This window comes from Scyliorhinus torazame, chromosome 7 (genome assembly GCF_047496885.1).
Source record: "Scyliorhinus torazame isolate Kashiwa2021f chromosome 7, sScyTor2.1, whole genome shotgun sequence".
In the NCBI taxonomy this organism is placed as follows: Eukaryota; Metazoa; Chordata; class Chondrichthyes; order Carcharhiniformes; family Scyliorhinidae; genus Scyliorhinus; species Scyliorhinus torazame.
In genome coordinates, this window is record NC_092713.1 from 134,339,072 (window position 1) to 134,356,647 (window position 17,576).

General features: G+C 49.6%; 1 protein-coding gene across 2 annotated transcripts in view; it reads left to right on the forward strand.

The window, feature by feature from the left end:
- The window catches only part of uap1 (UDP-N-acetylglucosamine pyrophosphorylase 1), an 80,234-nt gene extending 63,359 nt beyond the window's left edge, over positions 1 to 16,875 (forward strand). For both annotated transcript variants that reach the window (XM_072511514.1, XM_072511515.1), the window contains one exon: positions 15,628 to 16,875. In XM_072511514.1, coding sequence (XP_072367615.1) covers positions 15,628 to 15,720 — 93 coding nt within the window. In that variant the 3' untranslated portion in view covers positions 15,721 to 16,875. The remainder of the gene's footprint in view (positions 1 to 15,627) is intronic.
- Positions 16,876 to 17,576: the final 701 nt, after the last annotated feature.

A 17,576-nucleotide genomic window follows, 5' to 3' on the forward strand; every position in this document is an offset into this window, starting at 1 on the left:
TGATCTCTCCTCAGCCCCCCAGCGACTTCCAGGGCTCGTTCCTTGTAGGGGGTGAGGACTCTGATGTCCGAGACCCTGCCGCACATATGTGCCCTCTCCCTTTTTTAAAAGATATTTAGAGTACCCAATATTTTTTTCAAATTAAGGGGCAATTTAGCATGGCCAATCCATCTACCCACTTAGACACTGGGAGAATGTGCAAACTCCACATGGACAATGACCCAGGGTCGGGATCGAACCCAGGTTCTCAGCGGCATGAGGCAGCAGTGCTAACCACCACACCACCATGCTGCCATGTCTAGTCTCTCTTCCGTCTGTTGTGGGCCAACTTCTCCTGTGGGACACAGAGGGGCATCATTAGCCGCACACATCAATCATCGCAGTGGGGGGGCTCTGAATCCTCGGTGGGTATCAGGATCCTCGGCTCTGGAATTCCCTCTTTGCACCTCTGTTTCTCTACCATGCTTTCCTCCTTTAGGACACTCCCTAAAATTCCTTTGCCCAAGCTTTTGGTCATCAAACCTAATACCTACTTCCATGGCTCTGTGTCCTATTTTGTTTTATAATACTCCTGTGAAACATCGTGGGATATTATTATAGGAAAGATGCTGAAGAAATATAAGCTGTTCTAGTAGTGTTGCCCCTATATTGCACCTGTAACTAGTGGTAATCTTATTTCACTGAAATTCACCCTGTAATTAGAAACTTAATCCCCTTGCACTTGACAAGGCACTGTTGAGCTCCCCAGTCAAGGCCAGTTATTATAGGTTCCACTTCTCTCCCTATCTCCTTGGACTATGCTTTGGGCTCTGGCTGTTTGAAGGTGAAAGCTCAGAACTGGAAGCCTCAGTCAAAAAAAGACCCACGCAGATACTGGGAGAATGTGCAAACTCCACACGGACAATGACCCAGGGTCGGGATCGAACCCAGGTTCTCAGCGTTCATCTTCATCGATGACGTGATGACACATCATCTTCGCAGCCTTCAACACGTCATCGATGAAGATGAGCATCTTGCCAACGTCATCCCCACGCCCCCACTACTTGCCTTCAAACAAGCGCAACCTCAAACAAACCATTGTTTGCAGCTAACTACCCAACCTTCAGAACAGCGACCATGACACCACACAACCCTGCCATGGCAATCTCTGCAAGACGTGCCAGATCACCGACATGGGTACCATCATTACTCGTGAGAACACCACCCACCAAGTATGTGGTACATACTCGTGCGACTCGGCCAACATTGTCTCATATTACCTCATATGCTGCAGGAAAGGATGTCCCGAAGCATGGTACATTGGTGAGACCATGCAGACGCTGCGACAACGGATGAAAGGTCATCGCGCGACAATTGCCAGGCAGGAATGTTCCCTTCCAATCGGGGAACACTTCAGCAGTCAAGAACATTCAGCCTCTGATCTTCGGGTAAGCGTTCTCCAAGGCAGCCTTCAGGACGTGCGACAACGCAGAATCGCCAAGCAGAAACTTGTAGCCAAGTTCCGCACACATGAGTACGGCCTCAACCGGGACCTTGGATTCATGTAGCATTATATTCACCCCCCACCATCTGGCCTGGGCTTGCTAAATCCTACCAACTGTCCTGGCTTGAGACAATTCACACCTCTTTAACCTGGGATTACCCCTCTATCAGGATCTGTAAAGACTTAATTACCTGCAAATTGTCATGTGAGGGTACCTTTAAGACATGGATGTTTAAGCAATGTACCTTTAAGAAAACAGTGATGTCATAGAGTGGGTGGAGCTCAGTTCAGTTCAGCCATTTTGCAGTTTGGTTTTGAAGTTTCAGTTTTAAAATATGCCTGGCTGGTTTTGCTGAGAGTAGTTTAAAAGTGCCTGGCTGTTTTGCTGTGAGCTGATTAAAAGGAGAAAGCCAGTTTGAGACAGCAGCTTGAGAAGTTCTGGTTTGCTGTGAGTTGCCTGAAGGGAGAAGCCAGTTTTGAAAAGAGCTGGGTGTGTGTCTGTGTTTTGCAGTTTGCAGGAAGAAAGCAAGGTGCTGGAGCTGAAGTCAACCAAGCTAATATGTCTCTGCCATTCTACAGAAAAAATATATATCCTTTAACCTGATGCGATACTGTTTAAAGGTGTTAAGTCTCTTGGAAGTTTGAAGGAACATTTTAAGGAGTTATTTACTGTTGCAATATTTTCTGAGTTATCTTTGAAATAAGGGGTGTTAAGAGATCCAATGTTTATTTAAGATGTGAAGTTGAGTTCATGGAATAAACAGTGTTTTGTGTTTAAAAACCCACGTGTCCATAATTGTAATCCCACACCTAGGGAAAAGCCGTGTGCTAGGAAAAGCAACAAATCCATTAAAGGGAGAGGTTGGTTGAACTCCATGATACATTTTGGGGTTCTGAAAACACCTCGCCCATAACAAAATGCTCGCATTCAAAGTATCGTCTTGCATCTTTGACTTTGCCTATATATATATGTTTCTGGAACTTGCCTCTTCATTCACCTGAGGAAGGAGCAGTGCTCCGAAAGCTAGTGATTTGAAACAAACCTTTTGGACTTTAACCTGGTGTTGTAAGACTTCTTACTATAATCATGACAAACCTTTGGATGTTCATTGAAGGAGATTTGAAAATAGATTAGCTGAATGTACTTTTAAGATTACTTCAGGGGACCATAAAAATTGTCCTGTGCTATATAGCAGCAAGAACCATTCAAGGATTCTTGGAAGGCATTGACAGTGTAAACATACTCCAGATTCTCCTTCATTGTTCAACAATTAATAGGATAGATCTGAAAATGTAACGGTGAAAGCGCTGATTGCTGAATACAGAACATTGCTGAAAACAGAGATGTGCTGTCAAAGCTTTTTTGTTGTGAACTCATCAGCACAGATACCAAGTTTCAAAGAGAGCAAGAATTTATACTGTCCTGAAAATGCAAAATGAAAAGCTCCAACAGCATGCCTTTTTTTCAGCAGTACTCAAGATCTGTGCTACCAAGCGAATATAAATAAAAATTGTGGTTTTTTTCATTCAATTTTTGTGCTTGCCAAAGAATGAGGCATTTTGGTTCCCCTGTATCTATAAGAACATTCCAAGACCACATACGATGGATCATGTGTGGAATAAAGTTCATCTTTGCTTTTTTTCTAAGAATGAAAGAATGACTTCCTTTAGTGCAGCAAAATTGTACGCCCTTTGTACTTAACAGTTCTAATACACAGAAGAAATCATCCCATTATGTCCCTATAACACCAGTATCAGAAGAACACACCCTCCAGTACAATTGTTTACACTTTACAACCCAGTCCCCTTTGACCTATCTGCATGGGATTGGCAAGTTTCTGTCAATTGTTCTAAACTTTCAGTGCTATATTGTCGGCTCATCCCCTCTGCAAGCTGAATTCAGGCTCCCAAAACTCACTACATGTGGGATTTTTCTAAATGGCAGATAGGGAGGATCACTTGAAACCACTAGTGACAGGACACAACTTCCAGTGGTGGCCATGTTGTGAGTGGTCGCATACAGGGCAGCTCCGGCAATTGACATGTCTACTGGCTATCAGACTCGGCAGAAGATAGTGAAGGACCTGGCTAAGGAGTTGGGGGAAACATGTGGCGCAGCACCAATTATGAGAATGGCGGAGGGGGAAGGGCCTTTGTTGGTAGGAAAGCCTCAGATGGAGCAATTGATGAGCTTCATCAAGGAGGAATTTCGACAGCAGAAGGAGATGCACAGTGACCGGTCGAGGACAATTGAGGGAGCAATGACACCTCTTCGAGGGTCGTTGGATTGGCTGGAAAAGTGTCTCGAGGCGCAAGGGGCGACAATCCGCGATGTGGAAAAGTGGTGTCCGACCAGAGTGACCGTATTGTATCGTTGGAGGCGGAGATGTTGATTCTGGAGGATATGTGCAAGTGTCTGCGGTTGAAGGTGGAGGAGCGGGAGAATGGGTCCAGACGACAGAATTTGCGGATTGTGGGTCTGCTGGAGGGTGTGGAGGGAATGAGCGCCACAAAGTATGTTTCGAGGATGCTGGTTGGTTGGTGAAGGAGAAGGTGTCGGACAAGGCCCCAAAGTGGATCGGGCCCACAGGTCCTTGAGGCAGAGGCTGTGAGCGGGAAGCTGCCACAGGCGGTGATTCTGCGCCATGACAAGTTCGTGGACCATAAGATCCTGAGGTGGGCTGGGGCGAAGCGAGTCTCTGATTGGGAGGGTAATCAAGTCCAGATTTACCAGGTCATTGGTCCAGAGCTGGCAAAGAGGCGTGCGGGATTCAACAAGGCCATGGTGATGTTCGCTTTGGGGTGCTGTATCCGGCCAGACTCTTACTTATGACGGCTGGGAGTATAATTTTGAGACGCTAGGGGAGGTGAATTGCTTTAAAAGGGATCATAAGTTGGTGGAGAACTGAGGGGCAGTGTGGGATGGAGGAGTTAAGTTCTCACAAGTTGAATGTTACTGCTGTTTTGTGTTGCCGAAGGTTTTTTTTTTGGAAGCTGTAAGTTTGTAAGAGGGAGCGATCACTCCCCCCGACCGTATGTTTTTTAAGAGGAGGTTGTTTGTGAATTAATTTGATGGGGCCCTTGTGAGGTGAGTTAGAGGCAGGTTACGCAGGCTAAGGAGGGACTGGTGGGGGGGGGGGGGGGGTGCAAGGGATTCTTTGGGCAGGAGTTGCAACGCTAACAAGCAATGGTAGTGAACAGAAGTGAGGTGGGGGAGGAGGTCGCAGGGGATGGTCAGGTGTGCGTGTTGGGGAAACGGGGGGAATGCAACATGGTCGGTTAGGGGATTGAGTGTCGCCATGGGCAGAGGTGGGGCCATCTTGGATGGGCCCGGTTCAGAGTGGGATTAGGTGAGGCAGAACGGATGGGGCGGACGATAGAGGAGGATGGAGGCGCAAGCCTCTAGTAAGAGTCATAACGTGACTCGTATGGGGGTTAAATGGGCAGGTCAAAATCCCAGGTTTTTGCACACCTGAGGGGTTTGAGAGCGGAGGTGATTTTCTTGCTGGAGACATATCTCCAGGTGAAGGATCAGATTCGGCAGAGGAAGGAATGGGTGGAACAAGTATTTCACAGTTTTTGATTCAAAGTCGAGGGGGGTGGCCATTTTGTTGGGCAACAGAATGGGGTTTGTGGGGGCCAGGGAGGAGTGCGACTGGAGGAGGTTGTGGGGGTGAGTGGATCAGGTTGGAGGAGAGAGTCCTATAGGGGGTCTAGTCTGTGGGCCTTGGTGATGGCCCCATTGCCATTAGCTCCAGGGAAGTATACGGGGAGTGCGGTGGTGCAGTCGACGATCAGGATATAGCACCAGCTGAGTAGGCATTTCAAGCTGGAAAGAATGTCTGTGTGACGCCACAGTGTGGGAACCACAGATCTGGAAAGTGGACAGGGGCGGGGCTGGAGCAGGTTAAGGATATATTCTTGGAGGGGAAGTTTGGGGGACTGGACGAGCTGCGGATGATGTGTTATCTGAGTTGGTTTAACATTGAATGCAACTGAATGCAGTGAGACTAGAAACAGGCTTCCGACACAGGAGATGGTCCAACACTGTTTTATTGAACCTGCTAGTTGCTGTTCAAAATCTGCTGTGGGTTGACACTCTATTAATCTAAACTGATAACCTCTGACTGGCTTGACCAGACTAGCTCTCTGTCACATGGAGACGGTGCTCGCGGCCTTGTGCACTCTAACTATGTCTGTAGCTGTATCCTGTGAGAAGAGGGAGAGTCTTAATGCCATGTGTGTTTTATAGTGGTGGTGTCCTGTCTGGTGATTGGTTGTTCTGTGTCGTGTGTGTTCGTTGGTTATCCTGTGTGTCAATCACTGCTTGTCTGCATCTCATTATATACATGACTGGATATTATGACATTTCCCCTTTTTGAAATAAATTTTGGAATGTGGCTGTATATACATGTATGACTATGCACAAGTGGTGAGTGAATGAACATATGTACATGGGAAGGTGTCTATCGTGCAGATACAGAGCAAACTGAACAAAATTTACAGGATTCAGGTCTATAGATTCAATCTTTGTGGTGGCCGATGAATTCTTGTCGATCACCTCAGAGGTGGAGGGGGGGACGTCGGCACCTGGACAGGCGGGATTGCTGCCAGATCGGTGGCCTCGTGGACAGGCAGGATTGCTGCCAGATCGGTGGCCTCGTGGTGCGAGATGTCCTGAGGTGGCATGATGACATGCGGAGGAGTGCGGTCAGGTGGTGGGCAGGCAACTTTGCGCAGTGCCCCCCTGTTGCACCGTAGAATGGAGCCATCAGCCATTTGAACAATGAAAGACCTGGGGGCGGCCTGTCTGACGACAACAGCTGAGGCTGACCAGCCTCCCTCAGGTAACTGGACGCGAACAACATTTTCTGGAGCCAGCGCAGGCAGATCAGTGGCATGAGCATCATACGTGATCTTCTGCTGGTCCCTGGATCGTTGCACTTTCTGCAGCACCGTGAGGTGGTCAATGGCTGGAACAGTCGTCCGCAGGTTGCGGTTCATGAGCAGCTGCGCCGGAGACAAACCAGTCAACAGAGGGGTTGCCCTGTATGCCAACAGCACCAGGTTAAAATCAGAGGCTGAGTTTGCAGCCTTGCAAAGCAGCCGCTTGACAATATGGACCCCCTTCTCAGCCTTCCCATTTGATTGCGGGTAATGGGGACTGGATGTGATATGCCTGAAGTGGTAGGCTCGTGCAAAGTCGGACCACTCTTGGCTGTAGAAAAATGGACCGTTGTCACTCATTACTGTGAGTGGTATCCCATGCTTGACAAACATCTCTTTGCAGGCTTTGATGACTGACTTGGACGTGAGGTCCGACAGTTTCACCACTTCCGGGTAGCTGGAGAAGTAGTTGACGAAAAGCACGTAATCACGCCCATTTGCGTGAAAGAGGTCTATCCCCACTTTGGACCACAGAGAGGTCACGGTCTTGTGCTGTTGCAGTGTTTCCTTGGACTGGGATGGTTGGAATTTCTGGCATGTTGTGCAGTCGAGGACCGTGTTGGCAATGTCCTGGCTGATGCCAGGCCAGTAAACTGCCTGCCGAGCTCTGCGTCGACATTTCTCAACCTCAAGGTGACCCCCATGGATCTGTCTGAGCACCATGGTTTGCATGCTTTGGGGAATGATGATTCTATCCAGTTTAAGAAGGATTCCCTCAATAACCGTTCACTCGTCCTTAACGTTGAAGAACTGGGGGCACTGCCCTTTTTGCCAGCCATGGGCGAGGTGTTGCATCACACGCTGCAGTAGAGGATCTTTGGCAGTTTCTTCGCGTATTTGGACAACTCGTTCATCAGTGGCTGGGAGGTTGCTGGGACACAACTGTACCTGTGCCTCAATGTGGCGAATGAAGTCGCCCTGTTCACACGGCGTGGTGATGGATCGGGATAGGGCATCCGCGGTGATCAGCTCCTTACCCGATGTGTAGACGAGTTCGAAGTCATATCGACGGAGACAAAGTAGAATTCGCTGCAGCCGAGGTGTTATATCATTTAAATCCTTCTGGATTATGTGGACTAAAGGCCTGTGGTCTGTTTCCACCGTGAACTTTGGCAGACCGTATACGTAGTCATGAAACTTGACTATTCCTGTCAGGAGACCCAAGCACTCTTTTTCGATCTGGGCATACCGTTCGGTCGGAGTCATGGCCCTGGATGCATATGCCACTGGAGCCCAGGATGAGGAGTCGTCTTTCTGGAGGAGCACCGCACCAATGCCGACCTGGCTTGCGTCTGTGGATATCTTGGTATCCTTGGTCGGGTCAAAGAACGCCAGTACTGTGGTGAGCTTTGCCTTCAGCTCAAGCCACTTCGTTTGATGTGCAAGAAGCCACTGGAACACTCTGGACCTTTTTACGAGATGCCAGAGGGCTGTGGTGTGGGGTGCCATGTTAGGAATGAATTTTCCGAGAACATTTACCATCCCAAGGAAACGTAGGACCGTCTTTTTGTCCTCTGAGGTGTTCATGGCATTGATTGCCAGTACCTTGTCAGCATCAGGTTGCACGCCCTGCTGTGAAATGTGGTCACCCAGAAACTTGGTAGCGGACCGACCAAATGAGCATTTGGCCCTGTTGAGCTGGGGGCCATTTTTGTGGATCCTCTGGAAAACCTGTCTGAGGCGAGCGATGTAATCCTCGGGCGTCGTGGACCAGATGATCACATCGTCCACACAGACTCGCACCCCCTCGATGCCCTCCATCATTTGCTCCATTATTCGATGAAAGACTTCGGAAGCTGAAATGATACCGAAAGGCATGCGGTTGGAGCAATACCTGCCAAACGGAGTGTTAAACGTGCACAGCTTCGTACTGGACTCGTCCAGCTGTATCTGCCAGAAACCACATGAGACGTCCAGCTTGGTGAAGAATTTGGCATGAGCCATCTCACAGGTTAATTCTTCTCGCTTCGGGATCGGATAGTGCTCTCGCATGATGGTGCGATTCAGGTCTTTGGGATCGATGCAAATGCGGAGTTCACCAGAGTGTTTCATAAGAACTAGAAGCAGGAGTAGGCCATCTGGCCCCTCGAGCCTGCTCCACCATTCAATGAGATCATGGCTGATCTTTTGTGGACTCAGCTCCACTTTCCGGCCCGAACACCATAACCCTTAATCCCTTTATTCTTCAAAAAACTATCTATCTTTATCTTAAAAACATTTAATGAAGGAGCCTCTACTGCTCCACTGGGCAAGGAATTCCATAGATTCACAACCCTTTGAATTATCATAGAATTTACAGTGCAGAAGGAGGCCATTCGGCCCATCGAGTCTGCGCCAGCTCCTGGAAAGAGCACCCTACCCAAGGTCAACACCTCCACCCTATCCCCATAACCCAGTAACCCCACCCAACACTAGGGGCAATTTTGGACACTAAGGGCAATTTAGCAATGCCAATCCACCTAATCTGCACATCGTTGGACTGTGGGAGGAAACCGGAGCACCCGGAGGAAACCCACGCACACACGGGGCGGATATGCAGACTCCGCACAGACAGTGAACCAAGCCGGAATCGAACCTGGGACCCTGGAGATGTGAAACAATTGTGCTATCCACAATGCTACCGTGCTGCCCAGGAGCCGGGTGAAGAAGGTTCTTGACGCAGACCATAGAGCTGACCCAGTCTGTTGGTTCCGTGACCTTTGAAATGATGCCCTGGTCTTGAAGCTCTCATAGCTGCGTTTTCAGACGATCCTTGAGAGGAGCCGGCACCCGGCGTGGTGCATAAATGACTGGGGTGGCATTCGGCTTGAGTAGTATCTTGAAGCGATATGGGAGCATGCCCATCCCATCAAACACATTGTGGTATTGCGTGAGAATGCCATCTATCTCAGCCTGTAGGTTCGCATTGAGCGAGGCAGTCGCAGGTGTAGATGACATGGCATGGACTCGCTGGACCAGATTTAGGTGTTTGCATGCACGAGCACTGAGCCAGGGATGCCTTGTCAGGCCGGACGATCTTGAATCTTAACGGCGCCTTGATTGCCTTGTGAGATACACCTAGCTGACAGGACCCACTGGCAGCTATGGCATTGCCATTGTAGTCAAGGAGCTGGCAGGCAGGTGAAAGAATGCTAGGTTGGTTTTGGATGCTGTCGAGGTCTGACTGTGATATGAGATTCGCAGACGCGCCAGTGTCCAATTTGATTTGGATGCGACACTGGTTGACCGTGATGACAGCACACCACTCGTCGTCAGGATCCACACTCAGGATTGAAAGGCGGTTTGCAGGCGCGGTGGAGACCAGCTCGTGTGTGGTGATGATGCCCACCCAATATGGAGACTCGAGGCAGTCAGCATCGGGGTCTGTCGGGCTTTCGGGCTCAGAATCCTGCATGCCTTGTTGTACGCAGTGGACACATCTGCGCTGCAGCTGGGTTCGTTGGCTGTTGCTCAGTGGAGCGGACCTGCAGAGGGCGGCATAATGCTCAGGCTTTCCATACTGTAGACATCGCCTGCCGTTGGCTGGACATTGCCGCTTTAAATGGGCGGAGCCACAATTTGGACATGTCATGACGCTGACGTCAGCGCATTCTGTGCGCAGTCGCGCATGCGCAGTGTGGTCGGCCGACGTTCGCACATGCGCAGTAGGGTCTTCGGCCTCATCGTCCTCACGGTCGTGGCGCGCATGCGTAGGGACCCGGGAAAAACGCGCGAAACGGCCACTCTCCTCGATGCTCAGGCCTTGTATTTTTGCGATGGCCTGCACCCTTTCTGCCTCATGGGAGGTCAGTTTTGCAGTTTCTGCCGCCCTTATGCGGAAGTAACGATTTCTGGCATGCTCATGGACAACGCACGTTTCGATGGCGATGGAGAGGGTCAACTGTTTGATTTTGAGTAGCTGCTCCCGCAGGGAGTCTGACTGGACCCCGAAAACGATCTGATCCCGGATCATGGAATCAGCCGTCGAGTCATAATTACATGACTGCACTAGGATGCGGAGATGGGTCAAGAAGAACTGAAAAGGTTCATCCTTACCCTGAAGCCTCTGTTAGAAGATGTACCGTTCAAAGCTCTCATTCACCTCAACTTCGCAGTGGCTGTCGAATTTCAGCAGAACTGTCTTGAACTTCGTCTTGTCTTCGCCATCGGCAAACGTGAGCGAATCAAAGATGTTGATGGCGTGATCCCCCACAGTCAACAGGAACAGCGCGATCATCCTGGCATCCAATGCTGCCTCGAGATCGGAGGCCTCGATATACAGGAGGAACTTCTGTTTGAGGACCTTCCAGTTGGCACCGAGGTTGCCAGAAATCCGGAGTTGTGGAGGGGGCTGGATTTTTTCATGCCGCTGGATGGTTGCTTGCTGGTCGTTGGATTCACTCGAGGTAGGGTTTGTTAGATTCTTCGCAACTTCCGGTTGTGGCTATGCGGAGTTAAGTCGCACATTCGGCGGCTCCTGCAAAAACGGACTTTTGGGCTCTTTTCAGGGCCCCCAACGGTACTTTTTCGACGTTTCCCGGTGTGGGAAGGAGATTACAACAATTCCCCGATAGCATATGGCTTCTACTAGGAGCGGGGCGACTAAAAAGGTGGTGGTGGACCCGAAGAAGGTGCGAGGGAAGAAGAACAAAATGGCGGCGGGTGGAGACCAGGCAGCGTGGTTGCAGTGGGCGCAGGAGCAACAGGAGGGTATCCAGCGCTGCTTCAGAGAGATTAAAGCGGACCTGCTTGAGCCGATGAAGGCTTCTATTGATAAGCTGCTGGAGACACAGACGGCCCAGGGGGTGGCGATCTGCGAGGCCCGCCAAAATATCTCCGACAACGAGGACGAGATCTTAGGCCTGGTGGTAAAGGTGGAGGCGTACGAGGCGCTCCACAAGAAATGGCAGGAGCGATTCGAGGAGTTGGAGAATCTGTCGAGGCAGAAGAATCTGCGGATTCTGGGCCTCCCGGAGGGGCTGGAGGGGCCGGACGTGGGGGCCTATGTGGTCACCATGTTGAACTCGCTGATGGGAGCGGGGTCCTTCCAGGGGGCCCTGGAGCTGGAAGGGGCCCATAGAGTGCTGGCGAGGAGGCTCAAGGCTAACGAGCCTCCGCGGGCGGTGCTGGTGCGGTTTCATCGGTTCGCTGATCAGGAGTGTGTGCTCAGGTGGGCCAAGAAGGAGAGGAGCAGCAGGTGGGAGAACGCAGAGGTTCGAATATACCAGGACTGGAGTGCGGAGGTGGCGAAGAGGAGGGCCGGGTACAATCGAGCGAAGGCGGTGCTGCACAGGAAGGGGGTGAAGATTGGCATGCTGCAGCCGGCGCGACTGTGGGTCACTTACAAGGACCGGCACCATTATTTTGAGTCTCCGGAGGAGGCGTGGGCCTTTGTTCAGGCCGAGAAGTTGGACACAGATTGAGGGTCGGGATGGGCGTTTGGGGACTGCGGTTGATATGTTACTTTTTGATGGGGGGTCCTTTGCTCTTGGTTTCTTTTTCTTTGTGTTTTTCGCTTTCTGGTCGGTTAGGGCGGGTTGGGCACTGTTTTGGTTGGGTTGGTCGGGGCTGCTCTTGGAGGGGGGTAAGCAAATGGAACAGGGATGGATGGCCGGCGGTGAGATGGGGCCCCGTGGGGGAGGGGGAGGCTGGAGTCGGGGGTGAGGGGACTGGGCCTGTAAAAGGAGCTGCGTCAGAGGTGGCGGGGCCGGGTAGGTGGAAAGCGCGGGCTTTTTCCCGTGCTGAAGACTGGAGGGGGCTGGGCCGGGGCGGGGAAGCGAGGGTTATTTCCCGCGTTTAAGATGGAAGGGGGAGGGGGAGAGCCTGTGGATGGGGAACGGAAGAGGAGGGTGTGTCACACAATGGGAGGAGTCGGAGGAGAGGCGGGAGTGGCCGGGGTCAGCTGACTTGCGGAAGTGCAATGGGGGGAGTAAAACAGCTAGGATGGTCCTGGGGGGGAGGGGGAGGGGATCGAGTTGCTGCTGCTATGGTCGAGGGGGAGCTGGAGCGAGTGGGCGGTGGTCGTGACAGGGGTCTGGCGCCGTGGGGAATGGGCCGGGCGTGGGGTGCGGGCGCGTGGCTGGCCGAGGAGGGGTTATGGCTCATCGGCGGGGGAGGGGGGCGGATAGCCCCCTGATCCGGCTGATAACCTGGAATGTAAGGGGACTGAATGGACCGGTCAAGCGGGCCCGCGCGTTCGCGCACCTGAAGGGGCTAAAGGCGGATGTGGTTATGCTCCAGGAGACACACCTGAAGGTGGCAGACCAGGTAAGATTGGGGAAAGGGTGGTAGGGGGCCCTGCATAGACTTAATTTCACAAGGCTGGTGGAGCAAATGGAGGAGGAGTTCAAGAGATGGGTCGCGTTGCCGCTGCCCTTGGCGGGTAGGATGCAGCCAGTCAAAATGCCGGTGCTCCCAAGGTTTTTGTTCCTGTTCCAGTGCCTCCCCGTGTTTATCCCGAAGGCCGTTTTTAGGCGGGTAAATAGGAGTGTAATGGGGTTTGTGTGAGTGCGAGGGACTCCGATGGTGAGAAGGGTGTTCCTGGAGCGGAGTAGAGATGGGTGGGGCTGGCGCTGCCCAACCTCTGTGGGTACTACTGGGCCACCAATGCGACGATGATGCACAAGTGGGTGATGGAGGGGGAGGGGGCTGCATGGAAGAGGCTGGAGATGGCATCTTGTGTGGGTACGAGTCTGGGGGCACTGGCAACGGCTCCGCTGCTGTTCCCTCCAAGGAGGTTTACCACCAGCCCGGTGGTGGCGGCTGCCCTCAAAATCTGGGGGCAGTGGAGGCGGCACGGGGGAAGTTGGGGCCTCGGTGTGGACTCCAATACGGGGGAACCACCGGTTCGTCCTAGGGAGAACAGATGGAGGGTTTTTGGGGTGGCACAGGGCACGGATACGAAGGTTGGGGGACCTGTTTGTGGACGGGAAGTTCGCGAGCCTGGGTGAGCTGGAGGAGAAGTACGGGCTCCCCCCGGGGAACACCTTCAGGTACTTACAGGTAAGGGCGTTTGCCAGGCGGCAGGTGGTGGAATTCCCGCGGCTACTGCCACACACAGTACAGGACAGGGTGCTCTTGGGGGGGGTGGGGGGGAATGGGGAAGATCTCGGAAACTTACCAGGTGATGCAGGAGGAGGAGGAGGCCTGGGTGGTGGAGGTGAAAGGTAGGTGGGAGGAGGAGATGGGAGAGGAGATTGAGGAAGGGATGTGGGCAGATGCCCTAGGGAGGGTGAACTCTTCCTCTTCGTGTGCGAGGCTCAGCCTCATACAGTTTAAGGTACTGCACAGGGCACACATGTCCGGGACAAGGATGAGCCGGTTCTTTGGGGGTGAGGACAGGTGTGTTAGGTGCTCAGGGAGCCCAGCAAATCACACCCATATGTTCTGGGCATGCCCAGCGCTGGAGGAATTTTGGAAGGGTGTAGCGAGGACGGTGTTGAGGGTGGCAGGATCCAGGGTCAAACCGGGCTGGGGGCTGGCAATATTTGGGGTGGCAGAGGAGCCGGGAGTGCAGGAGGCGAAAGAGGCCGGTATTCTGGCCTTTGCGTCCCTGGTAGCCCGGCAAAGGATTCTTCTTCAGTGGAAGGATGCGAGGCCCCCAAGCGTGGAATCCTGGATCAGCGATATGGCGGGGTTTATTAAGTTGGAGAGGGTGAAATTTGCCTTGAGAGGGTCGGTACAAGGGTTCTTTAGGCAGTGCCAACCGTACTTAGACTTCCTGGCAGAACGGTAGACATTGGTCAATGGCAGCAGCAACTCGGCGGGAGGGGTTTTACTTTATTCCTGTTTTTGTTACTTACACTGGAGGGTCTGAGGGGGTGTATATACCTGTTGTGTTAAGTCGGGGTGTTAATGTTAATTTATTATTCATGTACGGGGGGAGGGGGGTATGGAGGGTTGCTTTTCTAGACTGTGTTTTGTACTTAACCCTGTTGGGTTCCTTTTTCATTTTGTTATTGATATTTTATGAAAACCTTAATAAAAATTATTTAATTTAAAAAAAGAGTTAATAGTTCCCTGGTACCATGATGTGTTATCTGAGTTGGTTTAACATTGACTGCAACTGGATGCAGTGAGACTAGAAACAGGCTTCTGACACCGGAGATGGTCCAACACTGTTTTATTGAACCTGCTGATTGCTGTACATAATCTGCTGTGGGTTGACACTCTATTAATCTAAACTGATAACCTCTGACTGGCTTGACCAGACTAGCTCTCTGTCACATGGAGACGGTGCTCACGGCCTTGTGCACTCTAACTATCTCTGTAGCTGTATCCTGTGAGAAGAGGGAGAGTCTTAATGCCATGTGTGTTTTGTAGTGGTGGTGTCCTGTCTGGTGATTGGTTGTTCTGTGTCGTGTGTGTTCATTGGGTATCCTGTGTGTCAATCACTGCCTGTCTGCATCTCATTATATACATGAGTGGATATTATGACAGCGGAGAGGTTTAATCTGCCGAGGGGCAATGAGTTTAGGTCTATGCAGATGCGGGACATTGCGCGAAAGGAGTGGTGGACATTCCCCAAGCTACTGGAGTACACATTGTTGGAGCAACTGCTGCTCCCTGACCATTTGGGGGATATATACGGGTGGTTGGGGTAGCTGGGTGGGATACAAGTAGTGAGAATAAAGCGCAAGTGGAAGGAGCCCCATCCTCGTGTTCTGGGGCTGCGAGAAGCTGGAGAGTTTTTGGGAGGCAGTGTTTGGGATATTATCTAAGGTAATGGGGGTAGAGGTTAGGCCAGAACCTATGGTGGCAATCTTTGTGGTCTCAGTGGTTCCGGAGATGCTGGAGCAGAAGGGAGCCGATGTTGTGGCCTTCACCTCTCTGATTGCCTGGCGAAGGATCCTGTTAGATTGGATACACTGCCAGCGGTGGTAGCCTGGCTGGGGGACTTGCGCAACGTTCTCTGGCCGGGGAAGAAGTTGAGGAGGGTCTCGAGATGCGGTGAGGCCGTTCATAATGTTATTTGAGGAGTTGTTTGTCGGAGCGAGGGGGAGAGAATAAAAGGGGAGAAAACTACAAACTTTGGATTATGCTTTGATGGACTGCGTAATTTTGTTGATGTGACTGTTTGGAATAAAATATATATTTTTTTAAAGTATTGACAGAACAGTTATAATCCACAACCATCCTGAAAATGTGTTCTAATTCCATGTGAATGGTGCTATCTCTTACTAATCTTACTGGAATTAAAACTGAAATTTGTGTTTCAGGGTCTGGATAAATATGTTGCAGGACGAGATTTACGACCTCCGCTGATTATAGATGAGAAAGGAGTCCGAGAATTGACTGCAAATGGGCTTTAAAATGCAACATGAAGCAGAATAGGAAGATCCTTCTGACGTCATCTTTTTACAACAGTTAAACTGCACAACAAAATGTAACTCGGTCCATTTGTACATTGTTCAGCAACAGTTATAGCCAAACAGGTCTTAAATTATAATTTAAATATTTTCTTTGAAAGAAAATTTTAGTAAACTATTACAGTTTTAGTATTTAAATCATTACTTGCATTATAGAAACCGATTTATTTTTTCAGTAGAATGGGTTTTGGTCACTGGGTACAGTTGAATTTTGTAGGGCTAATATTTCACATTAAAATTAATTGTTTTATCTACTCGTGATATTCAATGTGACAATTGATTTGATTTTTTTTAAAACTCAAAACCCATACAATAATTAGAATATCATTTGAGTGACGGTTCAACTTAATTATTTCTTTAATTGTGGGTAAGACCTTCATAACTCTCAGTTACAGCACTTTTGAGTTATGGAACTTACACTTGCAATTAAAAATGACTCACTGCATTATCTCACACACACATATTTATAGGTCTGTGTTCTATATGAAGGGTTTCAATTGGTACTAGGATATTTATATTTTGAAACTGAGCCTTTAAAGCATAATTTCCATAGATTAGAGTTGGTCTGTTATAGTTACTATACTCACCTTCTCCCACAAAAGCTGAGTTTGTATTGCAGCTTGCAGTCCAATTTAATTATGTCTGTTCCAAATCACCCCATATTCTGGACCAATACTCTGGCATGTAACACAGATTAAACTTTACTACAGTGATTTCAAGCAGTAAAGAAATGAGGACGAACAACTCCCATTAGAAACAAAATTAGGATCCTTTGAAGCCAGGCATGGCCAAATTTTAAATTTATCTTGAACTTCTTAGCCTATTGGTAGGATTCTAAAGCCATGCTCTAAAGATGCTGCAACTTTTAATTTTTGTTACTGCTCTTATAAAAACTATCTTTCTAACTTTTACTTTCTGTAATAGTAATGATGGTACATTTTACTATTAAATTACATCTACAGAATGTTCAATAATGGGAAGAGATGTATTGTCATAGAAATTCAGTATGTGGCTTTTGCAGCATTAGCAAATTGCTGATTCTGTGTCTCACTTTTTATAGTGATTATTTTCACAGTCAAATAAAATCATCTAATTTTATTGTTTGCTTATTAATCTTATAGCTGTTAAGTTGGTGACTCCCTATCAAATGATTAGAGAAAATTCTACCTTTAAGGCAAGTTCCAGTTAATAGGCTCTCTCTTGCTGGAATGTTGGCATTGATAATAAGGTGGAGTTGGGATCTGGCTGGGGCAGGGGGACAGTGGGTTCAAAACACAAGTCTAAGTTTATATGCAATTTGAAGTTGGGTGTGTTAAGAGAAGTTGAGTGGAAATAGGATTGGAATCGAGAAGAACCGCAACCATGCGCTTATTGAATGAGACTTTCCTTTAAGTATTTTGGGGTAAAGTATGAAATGAAATGAAATGAAAATCGCTTATTGTCACAAGTAGGCTTCAAATGAAGTTACTGTGAAAAGCCCCTAGTCACCACATTCCGGCACCTGTTCGGGGAGGCTGGTACGGGAATCGAACTGTGCTGCTGGCCTGCCTTGGTCTGCTTTAAAAGCCAGCGATTTAGCCGAGTGTGCTAAACCAGCCCCTTTAATGGAGCTACACTTAAAGAATGATGCACTCGTATCTCCAGAGCGGGTTACTTGTACACCGCGATATCCACTATGGTTAAAAATGGAAACATACCTCAGCTCAGAAACAGGCCATTCGGCTCAACCAGCCCATACCATAGTTTATGCTCCTCTTGAGGTGTTTTCATCTTTATCATCTCACTTTCAACATAGCCAT